The sequence below is a fragment of the Filobasidium floriforme genome, assembly GCF_021052385.1.
Source record: "Filobasidium floriforme strain CBS 6241 chromosome Unknown HD553scaffold_12, whole genome shotgun sequence".
NCBI lineage: Eukaryota > Fungi > Basidiomycota > Tremellomycetes > Filobasidiales > Filobasidiaceae > Filobasidium > Filobasidium floriforme.
In genome coordinates this window covers 593,363-610,123 of record NW_025763633.1, presented here as the reverse complement: position 1 = coordinate 610,123, position 16,761 = coordinate 593,363, and the positions used below count along the sequence as shown (strand labels likewise).

The 16,761-nt window shown below is 53.3% G+C and overlaps 4 protein-coding genes and 1 non-coding gene across 5 annotated transcripts; 1 reads left to right on the top strand and 4 right to left on the bottom strand.

The window, feature by feature from the left end:
* Positions 1 to 357: 357 nt before the first annotated feature.
* Positions 358 to 3,746, bottom strand: HD553DRAFT_356342 (putative ubiquitin-protein ligase; the record flags this gene model as incomplete). The annotated part of the gene is made up of 12 exons (XM_046183845.1): positions 358 to 523; positions 587 to 790; positions 858 to 1,033; positions 1,101 to 1,320; positions 1,389 to 1,437; positions 1,495 to 1,587; positions 1,653 to 1,713; positions 1,773 to 1,988; positions 2,054 to 2,425; positions 2,511 to 2,914; positions 2,987 to 3,533; positions 3,614 to 3,746. 12 exons carry the CDS (start codon positions 3,744 to 3,746, stop codon positions 473 to 475), a joined length of 2,526 nt encoding a protein of 841 aa, XP_046036334.1. The 3' UTR covers positions 358 to 472.
* Positions 3,747 to 3,981: 235 nt separating this feature from the next.
* On the bottom strand, positions 3,982 to 5,613 carry HD553DRAFT_312297 (ribosomal protein S5 domain 2-type protein). The gene is made up of 6 exons (XM_046180081.1): positions 5,370 to 5,613; positions 5,176 to 5,295; positions 4,982 to 5,087; positions 4,743 to 4,885; positions 4,490 to 4,616; positions 3,982 to 4,417 (listed from the first exon to the last, which is right to left on the bottom strand). The coding sequence occupies exons 1-6, from the start codon at positions 5,554 to 5,556 to the stop codon at positions 4,153 to 4,155; spliced, it is 948 nt and encodes a 315-aa protein (XP_046036333.1). The 5' UTR covers positions 5,557 to 5,613; the 3' UTR covers positions 3,982 to 4,152.
* Positions 5,614 to 6,157: 544 nt separating this feature from the next.
* Positions 6,158 to 8,028, bottom strand: HD553DRAFT_312294 (Pex19 protein). The gene is made up of 5 exons (XM_046180080.1): positions 7,808 to 8,028; positions 7,132 to 7,697; positions 6,747 to 6,995; positions 6,423 to 6,653; positions 6,158 to 6,338 (listed from the first exon to the last, which is right to left on the bottom strand). The coding sequence occupies exons 1-5, from the start codon at positions 7,863 to 7,865 to the stop codon at positions 6,306 to 6,308; spliced, it is 1,137 nt and encodes a 378-aa protein (XP_046036332.1). The 5' UTR covers positions 7,866 to 8,028; the 3' UTR covers positions 6,158 to 6,305.
* Positions 8,029 to 11,175: 3,147 nt separating this feature from the next.
* HD553DRAFT_t59 lies at positions 11,176 to 11,259 on the top strand. Its single transcript has one exon. It is a non-coding gene; the product is annotated as a tRNA-Thr (tRNA).
* Positions 11,260 to 13,761: 2,502 nt separating this feature from the next.
* On the bottom strand, positions 13,762 to 16,581 carry HD553DRAFT_43250 (uncharacterized protein). Its single transcript, XM_046184223.1, has 8 exons — positions 16,303 to 16,581; positions 16,019 to 16,218; positions 15,706 to 15,801; positions 15,557 to 15,623; positions 15,039 to 15,473; positions 14,101 to 14,955; positions 13,849 to 14,000; positions 13,762 to 13,774 (listed from the first exon to the last, which is right to left on the bottom strand). The coding sequence occupies exons 1-7, from the start codon at positions 16,487 to 16,489 to the stop codon at positions 13,996 to 13,998; spliced, it is 1,845 nt and encodes a 614-aa protein (XP_046036331.1). The 5' UTR covers positions 16,490 to 16,581; the 3' UTR covers positions 13,762 to 13,774; positions 13,849 to 13,995.
* Positions 16,582 to 16,761: the final 180 nt, after the last annotated feature.

The following is a 16,761-nucleotide window of genomic DNA, read 5'->3' as shown; positions in this document are numbered from 1 at the left end:
AGAGAGCAGGACGATACGCTGACCTTCGCGGGCGATATGAAACAGCACGATTTTCGATGCATCCTCGGCTTCGGAAAGACAGCCCTGGATCCACCTGTCCCTATGACGCATGGGCGTTTCATCCGCCAGATGTGTGATTGCCGCACAGACCTTCGCTTCATATTCGTAGTCGTGAAACGCGGTCGTATAAGCAGAATCGTTATGCGCCCTCAGCAATTGCGTTGAGTAGAAGTCGCAAGTCATCAGGCTGCTCTAGCGGTGCAGCGTAGCGCGAAAATCTCAGTGCGACGGCCGCGAGCAATTCTTCCGACAAACCAATGCTCATATCGCCTTGTGCTAAATTGGGCACTGAAAGACCGTTTGTATGTTGGCCTGGATCCTGGGAACGGCGAACCATTCACGGAAAATCTGATTCCATAACGTGGATAGAAAAACGAAACGGCACGTCCTCATACAAGAAATGCCTCGTACCTCACGCCAGATACGTGAGCACGTCACGATAATCTTCATTTCGCTCAATGTACTGGAACGTAAAGCCAGTATCAACATTTGCGTCCGCCGTCCAATCCGACCCTGACCGACTCACCTCTCTTTCTATGAGACTTTCCACCTGCGCCTTGATCGCCTTGACCTCGGGATGGAACAACTTTTTGACAGCGTCAATGACCTCGTTGATGAGGTCCTGCAGCTTCAGCTGCTTCTTGCTCTTCATGATGCGGACGATCTGAGCATCCAGAGTCAAGTTACGGTCCTCAAACACCTTCTCGCTGGTCTGTTTGCTCTCCTCGGCCTACGCAATCGACGTATCGCGAAGTCAGAGCGAGAAATCCGAACGTCAATACACCGCCAACGCTCACCGAAAGATCCTGCTGAAGCTGATTGATCTTGAACCGAACCTTGTCACGAGTGAATCCAGAGTTCCAGGTAAAGGTATCGGTCGGGTTGACGTCTTTTCCAGGTGGCCGCTTGACAAGCACTCGAGTCACCTTCAGAGCGTATAAAGATTGCAGCGTTCGAACCAGCTCCTCTCTCTCTGTATGACCGCCCGATCAGTCAGCAAGCGTGGACGCTCAAGTACAGGACCTCGCGGTTCCCCTTACCGATTCCGGTCCTCGCTAGCAATTCTTCAAAGTTGAGCGTGTCCACGTCGTTGAACTGCAGCAACACTGTTGCTTGGAACAAGCTGACTCCAATTTCCTTGTTTCCTCCGGGGAATCTGGCGGTCATCGTCACTGACGTGTGCTGATGACGCCACGAAAGCATTCGCCCAGAGAACGTATGCTTGTACCAGGCCTCGAAGCCGTCGAGTTCGCGTTGCATCTGTTTTCCCACGTGCTCAGCACAGACTTATGGGGCAGAATCTGAGATGACCGCATCAAGCGACTCACGCTGGGAATCAGTGCGAATTGTTCCCACCCTTTACCCAGCTGCTTGTACCTGTAGCCAGCCGGCTTTAACACAACGCTCACTCTTTAAGCACGCTGCTCGACTCACGGTGGCCACTGCCCTTGAGATAGAACGTTGACGGTCAGGTTGGTGGGGTCTTTCCCGGTCGACATGCGAAGCTCCTGGAACTTCTTATTCATGCTGTAAAGGACAATGAAAGGATCTATGAAACCGCCTTTGCAAACAAAAAAGTCGCCGAGACTCACTCCTCCGACTGGGACAAGTCCTTCATCATTGCGTCACCCGTCGTAAACTCCTCGCCGTATTCTGCCAAGGTACAGCTTCCCGTCAGAACCATCCACAAGCAAGACCATAGTGGCACTTACCGCTCTGCAACTTCTTGACCATGTTGATCTCCTCCTCGGTACTAGCACTTCTCGCGAGCAACAAACGCTTCGCCAATTGAGTGATATAAAATTCCTTGAACACATCCTTGTCCTTGGTAAACTTGACCAAGTCAACGATATCGTCGAGCACCTTTTCGAAAGCTTCTGCGGACATGGACCCTTGACCCTTCCGCATGGTCTGGTCGAGATGTTTCGCTGAGGGTTCCGATTACAAGTGTCAGCCATCAATACATCGAGACAACTAATTCTTAGCCACTGACCGATGAGCTCGGCCGGCGTGGCTTGACGAGTCTCCACTCCAGCCTTGATCCCATCACGAATCTCACTCTGGAGCGCGTTCCTTCTCTTGGTCTCTCGATTACTGGGGCCTGCCAGCTGATCATCGTTCCGCAGCGTACTCGGCTCCGATGTCAACAAGGCATCGACGGTCGATTCGCAGAATCTCTTAAAGTCGAGCAAGGTAGCCACCATCTTGGTATCGTTGGCGGGATCCGAGATGAGCTTGGTAGCTCGTTCCCTGACGTGATGGGAGAGCGCTTTGCGGAAGTCTTTGTAGGCACCGTCGCTGTCGAGGAGGACGTAAAGCTTTTGCAAAGTCTCGGCGTCCGAAGCGTTCATCGCCTCATCCAGCGCTGTATGAGTGGACAGCAAGAAACAACGTTGCGGAAACTAAATCAACGATTCACGCTCATCACCCGCCATCAAACCGAAACTTACCGGATTGAGTCATGGCAATAATCGATCCTTTCACCAACGTCGCTCTGAGCTCGCTCTTGATAGACTTCCAGACCTCGTCTCGGCCACCGGGCACGACCGCTCCGGTCGGCAAGGTCTCATCTCCAAATAGATCATGACAACGACCCTTCTCTTGCAGGCCCTTGTCTGACACCCAGGAGATATATTGCGTGTAAAGCTTCTCCTGTTGATCAGCCATACCAGCCGTGTTCTTGGAAGAGGGGGCCCGTTTGTCCACCGCCTTAGTGTAGTAATCGGTGGTGGACTGCAGGTAAGCATCAATGATGGGCGACGAGGCACCGAGATAATTGGTGGATGTTATGAAAGAGCGGACAACGTTTCGGTCGATTTGATCGAGTTCAGAGAGGGGGCCCGCAGTACCGTCCCTGAAATGAAGAATGGTGAATGAGCATTACACCCATACGGAATCAGCAGGTCCGAAACGATACGAGACTCACGAGGATAGATCGTGCCGCTCGCGATCTCCGTTGATCCAACTGACAATGGCCTGCAAGTACCTCTCCTGGATAATCTTCTCACTCAACACCGCTTCTCGGAAAGTCCTCTGAGCGACCGATCTCAGAGGATCGGTTCCAGCGGTCTGGAGGACAAACGTGCGGTCCAAGTGCAAAAGCACCGAAATCAAACGGTTCGAGCACCTCTCCCAAGCAGTCCATTTGTCCAGGATCAACCGAAGAAAAGCTGTCCCCTTGACCGAATCCCCTCCAGCGAGCACGCTAGCTCGAAGGTCTTTCCCGATGACGGTAGAGCTCTTCTCGAGCTGTCCGACCGCCTCATTGTAGATCGCGTAAGCCGTCTTTTGCCAGGCATTTGAAGAGGCAGGATCTAGCTTGATAAGGGGGGAAACGAGATTTTGACAGATTTTGAACAGAGATTCCAGCGTCTGACTGGCGGGAAGTGGCCTGTCGCCGAGGATTGTGGGAAACGTCGAGGTCAGCGTCTTGAGCGCTTGATCCGGGTCGAAAGCAGGTCGAGCAGGACCAGCTGCAATTGCGCAACCGAATCAAAACGTCGTATATCAGTTCCTGATCCTCCGATGACACTGCAATACAGGCGTGACCCACGAGCAAAAGATAGCTTGATCCGCTTGACACCGTTCTGATCGATACCCGGTTGGCTGCTGTCCCGCCTCAGAGAGGTCGTCTTGACCGCCGAAAAGGCGTTCGACCTGGATGGAAATATTATCTTGGTCGACATAGTGAAAGCAATAAGCTACTAAACTTAAGAGCCGGTATGACTCTTGGTTCTGCGATTGGAGGTGGTAGGTTATAGGTTATGACATGTCTGCCTGAGGTCGTAAGTAGCGATCGAGGAGACGGTGGATGGTGACCTCCACCTTCTCGGATCCGGGATGACGCGTCCGATCATAGCCTCGTACTGTGGGAGCTTCGAGCTTGGATTGCTATAAAATTGACAAGGCAAGACCGATCCACTCGGACAGATGGCTTATCGGTTCACGGGTGTATGGAGTGAACCGGTCGCTGTTATTCCATCAATGTAACGGAGCTAGCAGTAGCCCTTGGCAACACGTATCGTTCTTCAATCCTTCCAGCCACGGTTATATGATTATACCCTTCCACCCTGGCTCGCTCACCATGGCCACCTACTGTCCATACAACTTCTCGCTCAGTTCCCTTACCCTCGCCTTGGCTGCCCCAATACACTCGCCGACGACCTCGATACCCGCCTTGCCCGCATACCCTCCCATTCCTTCTTGCCTGACCAACCTGATCCTCGGCTCTACGGTTTTGGTCGACTTGGTTTTCGATTTTAACGTCGAGGTTGGATCTTCAGAGTCTAGAGCGATGGTGATAGTCGTCGGACAAAGTGGGAATTCGAACGCAGATGGATCGGGTAAGAGGTATTTGCTGAGCGAGCGAAGAGACGGTTGTCAGCGTCCGGTCCAGTATTTAAGTCGATCCCATAACCAGATGACCCACTTGTCAAAGATCCCGAACGTGCAAGCCAGAGGTATGCTCCTCAGATCGTCCTTCAGATTTCTCGTCTCGGTCCTCGAACAGATTGTCTGATCCGCATCCTCATCGTACGTCGCTACCGGCAAGACCGCTATATTTCCCATGACAAACACAGCACGAAGCAGATGTCCAGCTCGTCAGCGTCTATCTCGCCGTGTGTCGACCATTTGACTATCTCGAGAGACCAATGGTTGAGGTAAGGGAACGAGAAACTTACTATTCCGTAAAGCCGTCATTACTGCCAATACGGCAGCGTCAAAAGCGTTCCCGTCGTAGTTGATGCAGACGATGTCGATGTACAACACCCAGGCTGACTTTCCCGGTCGGATCCCGAGCTTTCTTAGTGGTAGTACATTTGATCTATCGCCAGATCCAGGATCAGATTCAGAATTAGGACACTTTGGGTTGGAAGACGGTAGATGCAGGATGAAAGGCAGAAAAGGGTATGCCTCTTACGAGATGAGGAGGTCATAAATCTGTTGTGAAAAGACCTGCGCCTCGTCTACCGGTGGTCCAGGCTTGAAGTTGGGTGATGAGATGGCAGGAAGGTCGACGTTCGGTACTGTCATCGTAAAAGCACGTCGGCTATATCTATTCAGCTTGCGTCTCCTTCAAAGCGGGGCTGTTTTGCTCTTAGCTAAACGACTCACCCAGCCACCCCTCATTCGGGCGATCCCAATCTGGTTCTGCCGTCTCTGCCTTGATTCCACAGACCACTGTCGTGTCCCCCAACCTGATCAGAGCCGATCCGTTCGCGGTCGATACCGCACCTATAAGTACCGCCAAATGGACCGGATCAGCAGCGCAATGCAGCCCAACAGCCCAGTGGAATACAATTTCTCACCGGCATTGACTCCGACTTCTCTCCAGCTTTCCGTCGGTCTCCCATCTGGCCGTCGATCGTGCTCCAAGAACCGAGAAAGGTATTTCCGAGGATACAGTCGCTTGAACGCTGCGGCCTCTACGGCTGGATCCAGCTGCGATGGAGCAGATTGCGAGGGAGTACTAGTGGTTTGTGCTACGGATGTCATGGCTAATACTTGATGTCTTCTTTTAGGTGACTTGAGAGTCGAGGTACAGAGTGTTTGACGGTTCGATCATGCCGATCATGCCAACCCAAAGTTCTTACGTTCTTACGAACTCGAACTGAATCTGCCTCGAGATCCCGCTCTGCTCTCGTAAAATCTCTCGTAAGCTCGGGAACTGACTAGAGCGCGAGCTCTCTGTTGATCTCCGGGCGTTCTAGAGGATGGCGACAATCAACTCTTTCTTGAACAACTTGTTAACATGAGACTGTTTCTCGAATGGATCCATCATTCCATACTGATTATCCCCATGAGGATTATTTAGATATGAAAAAAGGCTAATGTAAGCCGACCTCTGCTTGTCTAGGATCGGACCCTCTGCACATCTGCCTCGACCTCTTCTTGGCACAACAAAGCTATGAGCTACAAGCCATGCACCGGCGCACCGGCCATATGTCTACGTCAAGGCCCAGTTGTGATACCCCTGCGGCCTATCAAGCTGATCATGAGACGCTTTAGCGCCCTATAACGAGACTTGAGCCGCTCAAGGTCGCCAACCATGCTAGTCTCCGGTACGGCCATAGTATGACTCCATCACATTCATCCGGTTCAGGTTTCGACTCCCATGAAATGCGTATATGTATAGCTCTCCATACCTCGAGACAACATCGACAGACCATGCGATTGATATACAACTCCGTTGACCGTCAAACACACCCATTGTATAGCCCTGAATCACTGATACAGGCATCCGATCACATGATGGTACATGCCTCATCCCCGAAACCCTAGAGACAATAATCCTCCCACCAAAGTCAGCTCGATGCTTCTTCAATATGACCTATATTGAACTTGCGACGCTGGCGACTCACCAAACCCTCCGGCATCTCCCCCATGACCTCTTCGGGCGGACTCCCCATCTCCTGCATCCGACACATGAGGTCATAGACCTCTTTCCTCTTCTCCTCATCGTCATCTGAATAACCCGGTCGTCGGAAGAGATCCAGGATTTGGGATATTATTTGCGATTGGGTCTCGTAGTTTGACAATTGGGTGGGGGGGATTGTTGGGTTGCTTCTTTGGGCGGTCAGGTAGGGAGGGTACTACGAGCATGCAAGTGGAGGTTGCAGAAGGTAAGCTGGGAGCGATCCGAGACGACAGAGAGCGAACGAAGGCGAGAATGAACGCAGACTGACCTTCTCTGCCAACTCTTCCAATGGCTCCATCAGAATCTCCTTGGTCATCAACCCTCTCATCATCCCATCCAACACCCCGCCCATCCCTTCGTCTCCACCTTCTCCCAGAGCTCCTCCAGCTTTTCCGTCAAGACCTAGACTGGCGCTTAGGGCGGAGAGGTCTAGCCCGTCGAGATCGAGATCTCCTAAAGCGTTCGGGTTCGAAGTCAGTTGAGCGAGCAGAGCCATCAGGGGGTCTTGAGCTGCGGGCTGTATTGAACATTTATATAATGGGCCGGAGTCAGCTTGATTTCGGTCAATCGTCCTGCTCATCCTTTCGCGTCATCGCCACAAAGGAAGCCTCCATGGCCGTAGGAGCCAAGACGAGAACGACCCGGAGACTCGCCTTGCTCTTCTTAGCATCATCTGCACCTTCCTTGAGATTCCTCATCGTCCGCTCGATCGTCTCTTCGAACGATAACCCCTGATCTTTACTGGTTCCCGATGGTGTTATTCTGTCTGACTTTGCTGTCCCTGTGGCCTGTGGTCGAGATGATCCGCCATTTGATTCTGATTTGCTTGTACTCGCGCTCTTGCTGGCGGTATCGGTAGAAGGTACACCGAACGAACCGAGGTCGAGGTCGTCCATATTACCAGAGAGGAGTTTATCGAGAAGGGCTTGCATTTGAGCTTCATCCGGTTCCCCTGTTTCGGAGTGAGCTTGATTCGGTGCCGAGGTGGATGTTCCAATTGGGCCAGTATTTGTGGTAGGACCTCCCATCCCGAGTTCCCGCAGGAGAGACTCCATACCTCTCGCTAGCTCTGCTTCGAACTCTGGATCTACATCTTCCTCTCCATCTTGTGCTGTGGGTTCGTTTGTCGTCCGATTGGAAGCAGGAGCTGTGGTCTTGGTATGAGTGGGATTCGGGGGCGGAGGCGCAGGTACGGGTTTTGAAAAGGTCGGGAGGATGTCTACATCACATTCCAAAAAAAGGTCAGTCGGTTTAGTATTCGCTGGCTTGATCCGAGAGTCGCTGCAGACTAGCGAGAGAGATAGGCAGACAAGCAGGCCGGAAGCTTACCATCCAGATCGTCCAAGTCTTCATCTTCCGGGTCGTCCGTAGGATTTCGGTGTGACATGATTCGAGACCTCTCAAGTTCTTTGCCGAAATAGCTAGCGTGTCAAGGCGCAAGACGTGGACGAGGTTGTGTTGAGCTGTTGAGCTGTTGAAGACTGTTGTAGGCTGTTGTCACCGTGAATCATGCTTCGGTCACCTGTACGCCTGCCTGTACCCACTTGCCGAGGTAACCGGGCAGGCTGTCACCTGGGGACGGGGCGACGCGCACGAATAGAGAGGCGGAGGCAGCGCGAGCAGGGAGGTTTGACCTAGGTTTAAGAGCGTGAATATTTTGGTTTTAATGTATATAACAGCTTTTTGGAAGGCAAACATCAATTGCTGATTAATTCAGTGGCCGCCGTGGCCAATTGGCTAAGGTGCCGCGCTCGATTGTTCCCCTTTTCCGCCACTGAGGAAGACAGGGACGATCACCTCCTGGCAACCAACCCAGAGCATGAAAGCAATGTCGCCTTCTATCCCTATGGGGATGACTTGCCCTTACAGAACCTGCAACAACGTTGCATGTCCGTCGGACCGAGCTGGGACGACATCGTCTCCCTCATCGTCGTCAAGGGGCCTCTTGGGACCCCTCTGCTCACCGGGACGTTTCATCATACTCTTTTTTAACATCCTACGGCAGTCGGCCTTCTCTCTGTTTCTGGTCCCACATATCCCCATAAGTAATAGTCGCAATCCTTGTTCTTTGCCCGTGTGGCGAGATCGGTATGATCATGAATCACCTCGCGTGCATATACGCGTGCGTACGAGTATCCAAATCCGGCTTCGCATGTCTCCGGGGCTGCAGGTTTAGTTCTCAATTGGTGCAGTCTCTATCCTGTCCCTCGCCCAGGCGATTTGTGGCTATCACACACAGTCGCCATGCCGCTGTCGAGATCAAATTGGCCTTGGAGATGGCGAGAAACGAGGCAGGTCGAACGCTTGTAAAATGGGGCGAGCGGGACTTGCAGGAATTGTCTGCCCGAGATGAGAGAGTCGAGTAGTGCATGATGAGGATCCACCGTGCGGCATTAATTGCCAAATAGGCCAATCATGCCGCTCTTGCAAAGCCGACTCTGGGGAGCAAGCGCATCCAGAACAGTACAGCCGTTTTCATGGGTCAGACTAGAGTAAGGGAAGCAAGAGTTGCGACGCGTGCGGCAAGGCCTGCAAGAGATGCAGCAGGAAGAAGTGCGACAAAGGCGAAGAACGCGAGGAAGGTTAGGGTAGAGAAGGCGCGTGCGTGGTATCACAGTACATCGAGAGTGTCTATGTCAACTTCGCGATACCAAGATCCCGGTTGCCCGGGAGAGGAAATACTGTTAGGTGCGATCACCGAGTATGACGATCGGACTGGGCCAAAATAGTGATTTGACCCAGACGCGATCCGTTGCCGGATTTAATTTCAAGTTAAGTTCGGGCGGCGACTTTGCAAGCGCAGCGATATTATCAACCTTGTCGTGTGTTCGGTGCTCCTGCCCACAATGGTAATTGGCAAGAGTGCCAGATCCGTCTCGTCAAGGGCAAACTCGATGTCTTCCAGATGAACATTCGCGCTCTTGGGGTGGCAGGGGAGCGTCGAGAGATCTGATCTGGTTCGGCGCGGTGTGTATATGAGTGGAATAAGTCCGCTAAGCGGAGTCCTCCTTCGGACTGAGGCCAACAGATCGAAGGATAAGCGATGACGCCATTTCGGCTTAAAATGCTCGATCTTCCGAGCGACATAAACCCCAATTTTCATAGCAAAAAAGCTCATACCCAACGCGGACGGACCCGACAACACAATCGATGGCAAGGGCACAGCAAGACGAACTGGACGGATTGAGGTAGGGATGAATCGACTGCGGAGAATTATAAAATCGTTATGCGATCCCGCCCACTTGGCTCAATGTTCGATGTAAGTGGTAAGCTACCACGAGTTGACCGTCTCGATATCCCCACCGGGAGGGCTAATCAGCAGTGAATATTACGTTTGACTTCATTGACGTGCAATACAAACTTCTTTTCTCGATCTCGGCGCCCCTCTCAACGCAATAACGCCACCATGCCACCTACACATTGCCTTTTCCCAAATGAAACGCTCTCGTCCTGATGATTTGTTCTTTCCAGCTTAGAGCCTGAATAAGTTGGAAACACCGTCTGGAACTTTCTCTGCTATCGGACAAAGATGTAAACCGTGTCTTCCGGGATAGTATACGGAGGGCGCTTTGGCTGAGTAGGATCGATCGTGACCATCGCCAACAACGGGTCCCCTGGCTCTTTATGACTTGCTAGAAGCAAGCATCGTCAGCCTAACTGATAGCGCCTCGATCGGGCATGGATATTTGTTGTCGCTGAGCTTGTCTTACCAATATGTAACTGGTCAACCATAGTGCGAGCGGCTTCGGCACCGTGTGCACCTGCGGAAATTGGATGATCGTGTGGATGAAAGCGTGGCCAGCGATACACTATGGGTTGTCGAATGGAACGGTGCCACTACAGTCGTGATCGTTCTTGCGACTATAAAGGTCTACGCCCATACTGGAAACATTCCAAGTCTACGAAATCCCCGCACGCCCCCAAGCTTTTGCCAACACTCGGATGAATCTGAACCTGCAGCTCACATGTTGCATGTCGTCCTCTTGGAGGGAGGTTGCCCTACCCCTTGGCCACAGCGGCCACTAGATCATCTAGCAATCGATGTTGCCAAACGATCCATGAACAAACTCAATCACAGTCGTAACGAAGTCACGGCGAGACTTCATTTGCCGGACCCAATAACATAGACAACCGCGTGATCTAGCCCTACCTTGAGGGTATACCGTGCCACAGAAGACCAATCATCAGCTTCATCACCTCTGTAATGTAGGATCGACCTACCTCACCGCTCGATATCTTAAACTGTAGCCTCGATATGCGTCGGAAGGGGCGGCGCCTTCCAACGCCACGGCCAAATAGTGCACCACTGCCAGACAGATCGTCCCCTCGCTCTTGAACTCGATACAATAAGAGCGTGTCGCTGTGAGTTGGTGAGGTCGACGAATGGTTGTGAACAGACATACGTCTGATGTCGTAGGAGCGGCGGCCTCTATCGGTTGATATTACAAAGTCATGACAAGAAAGGCGTCAAATGCGGGGAAACGAAGCAGATGTCTATGTGCCAAATGGTGTACCGCAAAGGGCTGGCATTTTACCCTCATAAGGAGCGCAACGATGGCGTGAAGACGGAAGCAAATTGCAGCACGCGCAGGGACTGCTACAGCGAACGTTTCCCTGCGCTGATGTGATTTTCAAGCTTGTAATGAATAGATTTGCGCTACAAAATATTTCAACATCGATTGCTAGATGGTCTAGTGGCCGCTGTGGCCAAGGGGTAAGGCACTCCACTCGTATTTTCCTAGGAAATGGAGCGATCCTGCGTTCGATTCGCAGTAGCGGCATTGCTTTTTCATTTTTGCCCTGAATATGGCGTCAGTCTCCACATATGGAGTTCTGGATGACCCCTCGGAAGCTATTTAGGCTCCGCCGCGACCTATCCTTTAGCCGTGACGCAAATCATGACGTGCCCTTATTCTCCTTGTAAACCTAGAGTATCAAGTCCATCGAGCTTACTAGTGGAACGAGGGTCTCTCGTTTCTCGACATCCACGATCTAGTTCCTGCTCGATCTCTCTTGTTGTGGTAGTGGATATCGGACGACGTCACGCATGCGTGGCTAGAAGCGACATAAGAGATTCTATTTCGCTTTATGTCGCTTGCAAAGGCGGGTCAGTCCGATCGGCTGCTTGTTACTTGAGCATAGGGGGGCATTTCGATACATCTGTGTGATCATCCGATCGAGTATATCCGATCTGATTGTCGAGTGCATTTCTTGTTGTACTGCCACGAATATATAGAATTCCTCACTCATATTGGTCCGTGTTTTCATCCCTTCCACTTCATTCGCTCCTTCAACCAGTACCTGTACCATTTTGACGAGATGTATGGTCCTTCTTCCCCCGAGTGAATCCTTTCAATCGCGACTCAAACGACTACGTCTATTCGGCTTGAACCCCTTGTTCCAAACGGACGGACAAGATCAAGGTAGAGGGCAAGTATAAGACTGAGACGTCACCGACCTTAGTCTGGCTGGCTCGCAGTGATTTTGAGGATGTTTTGACCTGATGACGAGGCAACAGGCTGCAAAGAGGATGTCTTGCGTTATAATGGTTGACTCGATATTAATGGCGAGTTCGTGATCAAGACTACGTTGAAGACCTTAAACTCGAAGCGCGAGTGGATCACCGGTCGTCACACCTATCTTCCTACGGTGTGCCACGTTGACATCCCATGGCATGGGGAAATACGGTACACTTTCTGCAAACATGAACACTGGTATACTACCGGGTTTGCCACCCTCACCCGCCCTCCCACCTGAAACGCCTTACGCGCACGCTTCGCGCCAGGTGAATAATAGCGATGGCGCGCTCGCACAGTGATTGAAATACGCGTCCTCACACAGCCAATCGAAGCTGATCAGGAGGGATTTGATAGATCGATATTCGCGCTCGTCATGATGCGTCGATCATACTTATATGGACCAATAAGCAGAAGTCCGCGGCCGACACACAACCTGGGCCTGCAGCGCAAGGATGCCACGCGGACCAGCAACCCCAGGCTTACCCATCACCACGCCCGGCTTCTCGTCTTTTTGCCCACGGACGGCGCCCTCTCCTGGAACGCATCCACCAGCTTTTTCCTCTCCTGCTCTGCTTTCGGGTCCACGTACATGACCCGCATCGATTCATCCGCGACGTCTTCCATCGCGGAATCGACTTGGTCCGGGTGATCCTGGAACCGCTCGTTGTCATTCATCGCTTCGAGGAAAGGGTTCACTGTGCGGTTAGCGAGGGCCTGTAAAGGATTTGATCAGCGGGGGTCATCAACATAGTCATCAGGGTGTTTGACGCCTACCGATCGAGGGCGGCCGTTTCTATTCCGGCGAGGCTGTCAAGTGAGGCAACAAGAGTCAGCTTGCACAGTTTCTATCCAATCTGACAGTCAACCCACATTATAGGCCGGAACCTTGCTCGGCTCAGGCACTCCTGTCCGAGCTGCACGCTTTGCCCAGCCCTCCGGCTCGGCAGACGTCTCGCTCGTTCCTCGCTCTGGAACCGGTCGCGGTGGTCCCATAACCCTAACAGCAGCGCTCGTGCTCCTGGTCGCATCTTCCAAGGGCAGATGTGCAGGCTCAGCGTCTGTTGGAATCGGCATAGTTCCCGACATCGTTGTCGAATCAGACATTGAGCGAGGCTTGGACGCCGATCTGCCTAGCCCCGAGGCAACCGGATCGAGGTCCATTTCGGTGGGAGCGAGACCCAATTTACGTGACGTGGCCGTCAGTTCTGTCCGGCGAGCGCGAGCGCGATCATTCTCTTTGTGATCCGGGCTCATCTCGGAGGGACGAGAACTAGTGAGACCAAACGCGCTCCCTGTATCGCTGACGGTGGACAAGTTCATCGTCCCCGTCGCCTCGAGCCTCGGTCTGATCAAGCGTGCCAAGCCGGTTCTCTGGCTCATCTCGCTTGGTGCGGGGGCCACGGCGGACGCGGTCCGGTTCAGGGCCTCGCCTTGGTCCTCTGGCTCTGGCTCGGGCGTGATAGCATAATCGCTCATCTGTTCGAGCTGCCCTGACCGCGCGATCGCGTACAACCACTCTTCTGTGACGATCGGAAGGTTCCATTCGACCGCCTTGTTTACTTTGAGTCCGTGCTTGCGGCCAGAGACAAGGACCGTCGTCTTGCTCTTGGAAAAGCCCGGAGCGAATTGGGCACCTGCAAAGTATCCCGTATGAGTAAAGCAGTCTCAGCAAAGGGCGATACAAAGGCCGACATACCTAGAGCTTTTATGAGACGCTTGAGGTAATACAAGTTCTCCTCGTCGAACCCTGACAAGTGAATGACATGGCCTCCGATACCTGTAGCCATCGAGCAAAAGAATCAGCTCGGTCAGCTTTTCGGCCCATATCGGCCATACAGCCCTTTGGCTCACCTTGTATAGGCATCGGTTTAGACAGCGGCCGAAACACCACGGAATCATCCGGTGGACACAACCTGCGTTCTTTTAAACACCGCTCGATCCAACATTCCGTGACCACCTGACTATTGGCGGCGAACGTCGGTTCGGGCGGTTGCGAGTTCATTCTACATTCGAGCAAAGAGGGATTTGGTGTAAGACAGGCGCGGCGTGCGTTCTCGATCCGACCGACTCACAACCGACAAACAACGTAATCGGCCGCCTCACCATCCTGCCATCGCGCATAAGGGACCAACGTCCCTCCCATCCCCCTCACCGCATCTTCAAACAGCTCGACGGGGCCTTCGATCTGATGCGTAAACGTCAACCCTTCAAAGACCGTCGGGTCATAGTTTGAGCTGTTTGTCGACATTTGCCGGCTAGGCGGCATGCTCAAGTCTTTGGCCTTGGACGAGGTCGAGGGTACCGTCGCTGACGAAGCGGGTTCTTTGGTAGTAGAGGTAGAGGGAAAGACGGCGGGCTTGCTCGGACCCGGTTGATCCTGTGCAAACGCTCGATCGCGGCTGGAGTTGATCATGGACGATCTCGTCCGCTGAATATCGACAGCCGAGTCCCGAGGCGCCCATGTGGTCGCGCTCATGCTGTCGGTCGGCTGAGCTCTGGCTGTTCGTGCTCGTTTCCTCGCCGTCTCTGGTGACGGTGACCTCGAGCCCGGCTTCGATGATCGCTTGTCGCCAGGTTCCGCCTTGACAACCACCTCCGCCCCATCTTCCCCGTTCTTCCCCTGATTCCGATCGTCTCGATGACTGACGCTGGCGATCAGGTCATCTACCAAACCTCCAGGCCCTGCTGCCGAGCTCTTTGTCCGCCTCGCCGGTATGCCAATCTGACTTTCCCGTGGTCGTTTCCTGATCAAGGCCGGTTCGAGCTCTTCAGGTTTCGCACGCAATTCTTCCATGTCGAGCATGCTCAGCTCGTGCGGTTGCGGCTGAGGCGGTGGTCTCGAGCCAAACGAGTCTGGCGAGTCCGTATTCACGTTCGAGGTCGTCGTGGTCATGGCGGCTTGCATAGCTCGCCGTGCCCTGTCCATATCGTCCCTCTGCTTGGCTTTCCGTACTTGCTCTGTTTCAAAGAATCCGAATCCAACCCGACATCCAGATCAGTAGACTATCCGCACCGCCTGATCGCCCCGATCCGCTGCTCACCTCGATACCGATAACTCTGCTCGTACCCCGGCGGCTCCGAGACCTCCTCGGCATTCCAAGCGTCCTCCTTGAACCTTCCGTCGAAATGTAGGCAGTCCCAGAACCAACCTTCCCAGACGACCTTGATGCCTCGTTCCCGCTCCTTGTCCCGACCTGCCATCGACATATCCATCCCGATACCATCCTCGCCAATTCCACCTCCGCCTCCGCGGCGTCGCCAAGCGTCTTCCTGAAGAGCCCAGTGTTCCCGCTCTTCCCTCGCCTGAGCATTGACCTGAAAAGCCCACCGCACCTTGGCCGAAGCGAGCGGGTCGGGTCCAGCAGAGTCGGGTTTGGGATGAGCGACGACGAGGTGGGTGCACTCCCTGTTGAGCGAGGGCGAGTATTTCCCGCCTAGATCGCCGATCTTTTGGATCATGTTCTGACGGACTTCGGCTGAGGGTTTACGTCGGGATTAAAGGTCATATTAGAATCGTCCTAGATCGACACGGCTGGTCCCGGGCGGCATAGGGGCTCACGAGGTTCAATCCCAGAGACGGCGATCGTAAGCCCTGCAAACGCTTCCAACTTGTACCTCGTCATCGTCTACCGAACCGAAGCCGAGTCTGACATCAGCTCGAGGCTCGCAAAAGGCAAAAAGTAACAACATGCCCATCCTCAAACTCACATGAATCGGCGGGACTTCCAACCCGCTCAACCAGATCTCGTGGACGGCGTCTATCCAGTCGGGCCGGAAGATCGGGATCCGGTATTCCACCGAGCGCTATGCGTATGTCGAAGGGATTGGGGTGAGGGAAGAGATTGCAGTCGAGTCGGTTAAAGAAGTCATGGAGGGAGGTCGAGAGATAGAGGCCGTGATCAGGATTGGGAAAGTGGTTCCCAAGAAGCAATAAGACGGAGCAAGGTAAGACGGACGTCACGACTCGTCAGCATGCCGATAGGAGTAATAGAACAAGATAGCGTAACCCTCTGCAGCTCACTTCGTATTTGACGCTCTCATGCCCTCGACTGATCAACGCCGTGCAATCCAGCGTCAAGTCCATGTGGATATACTTCACCCCCATCGCCCTCAGCTTGTCTGACAGGGCGGCCCTTTCCCATGTGAGGCCCGTGTATGAGATGACTTGGTTCAAGAATGGCAAGGTCGGGCGGGAATGGGCTAGTTCGAGGTCGTGGTCGTCTGCGGGGTCAGTTAGCAGGGAGGCAAGGCCCTCAGTCTGTTAGCGAGTCAATACGGGTCCGATCGCACACGACCCCGACTCACCTAGAGCATCTTCATCCTCCAACCTCCTGACATGTTCCCTGTCCATCATGTTTACCTCGTACTCCTCGGCTTCGAACCTGGATTTCCTCTTGCCTGCATCCTGAGCTTGAGCCGGGGCCGGGCGGAGTTTGACGTTGGCTACCTTGTTCGAGAGGTGGCCGCGTCGGGCTCGGCCGAGGGAGGCCATCGGGACGCAGCTATGTCAGTGGAAAGGTATGATACAAGAGTCAAGAGTATGTGTTTCTTTCGAGATTAGGTGAGAGTATAGGATGTCAAGGGCGATCGATCAATGTCAAGGAAGAGGTCGAAGAGGTCAAAGAGAACTCGTCGTCGTCGTCGCGTCATTTACTAAATCGTCGATCGGACGCGTCGAAACGCGAAAAGGAGAAGTTCAGGGAGAGGACCATGCAATCACATCTCACCCTCTAGTTCACCTCTATGATCTATGATATATGATAT

Excerpts from the sequence above, each read along its gene's own strand:
- HD553DRAFT_312297 (XM_046180081.1), bottom strand. The coding sequence starts at position 5,556 with ATGACATCCGTAGCACAAACCACTAGTACTCCCTCGCAATCTGCTCCA. Across the intron at positions 5,088-5,175 it reads CCCGAATGAGGGGTGGCTGG|TACCGAACGTCGACCTTCCT; the intron begins GTGAGTCGTTTA and ends TTACGATGACAG. Across the intron at positions 4,886-4,981 it reads ATTTATGACCTCCTCATCTC|ATCAAATGTACTACCACTAA; the intron begins GTAAGAGGCATA and ends ATCTGGCGATAG.
- HD553DRAFT_312294 (XM_046180080.1), bottom strand. The coding sequence starts at position 7,865 with ATGTCACACCGAAATCCTACGGACGACCCGGAAGATGAAGACTTGGAC. Across the intron at positions 7,698-7,807 it reads AGACTTGGACGATCTGGATG|ACATCCTCCCGACCTTTTCA; the intron begins GTAAGCTTCCGG and ends AATGTGATGTAG. Across the intron at positions 6,996-7,131 it reads ATGATGCTAAGAAGAGCAAG|CCCGCAGCTCAAGACCCCCT; the intron begins GCGAGTCTCCGG and ends TGTTCAATACAG.
- HD553DRAFT_43250 (XM_046184223.1), bottom strand. The coding sequence starts at position 16,489 with ATGGCCTCCCTCGGCCGAGCCCGACGCGGCCACCTCTCGAACAAGGTA. Across the intron at positions 15,802-16,018 it reads ATGAGAGCGTCAAATACGAA|CGCTCGGTGGAATACCGGAT; the intron begins GTGAGCTGCAGA and ends ACATACGCATAG. Across the intron at positions 15,474-15,556 it reads CGTCTCTGGGATTGAACCTC|CCGAAGTCCGTCAGAACATG; the intron begins GTGAGCCCCTAT and ends GTAAACCCTCAG.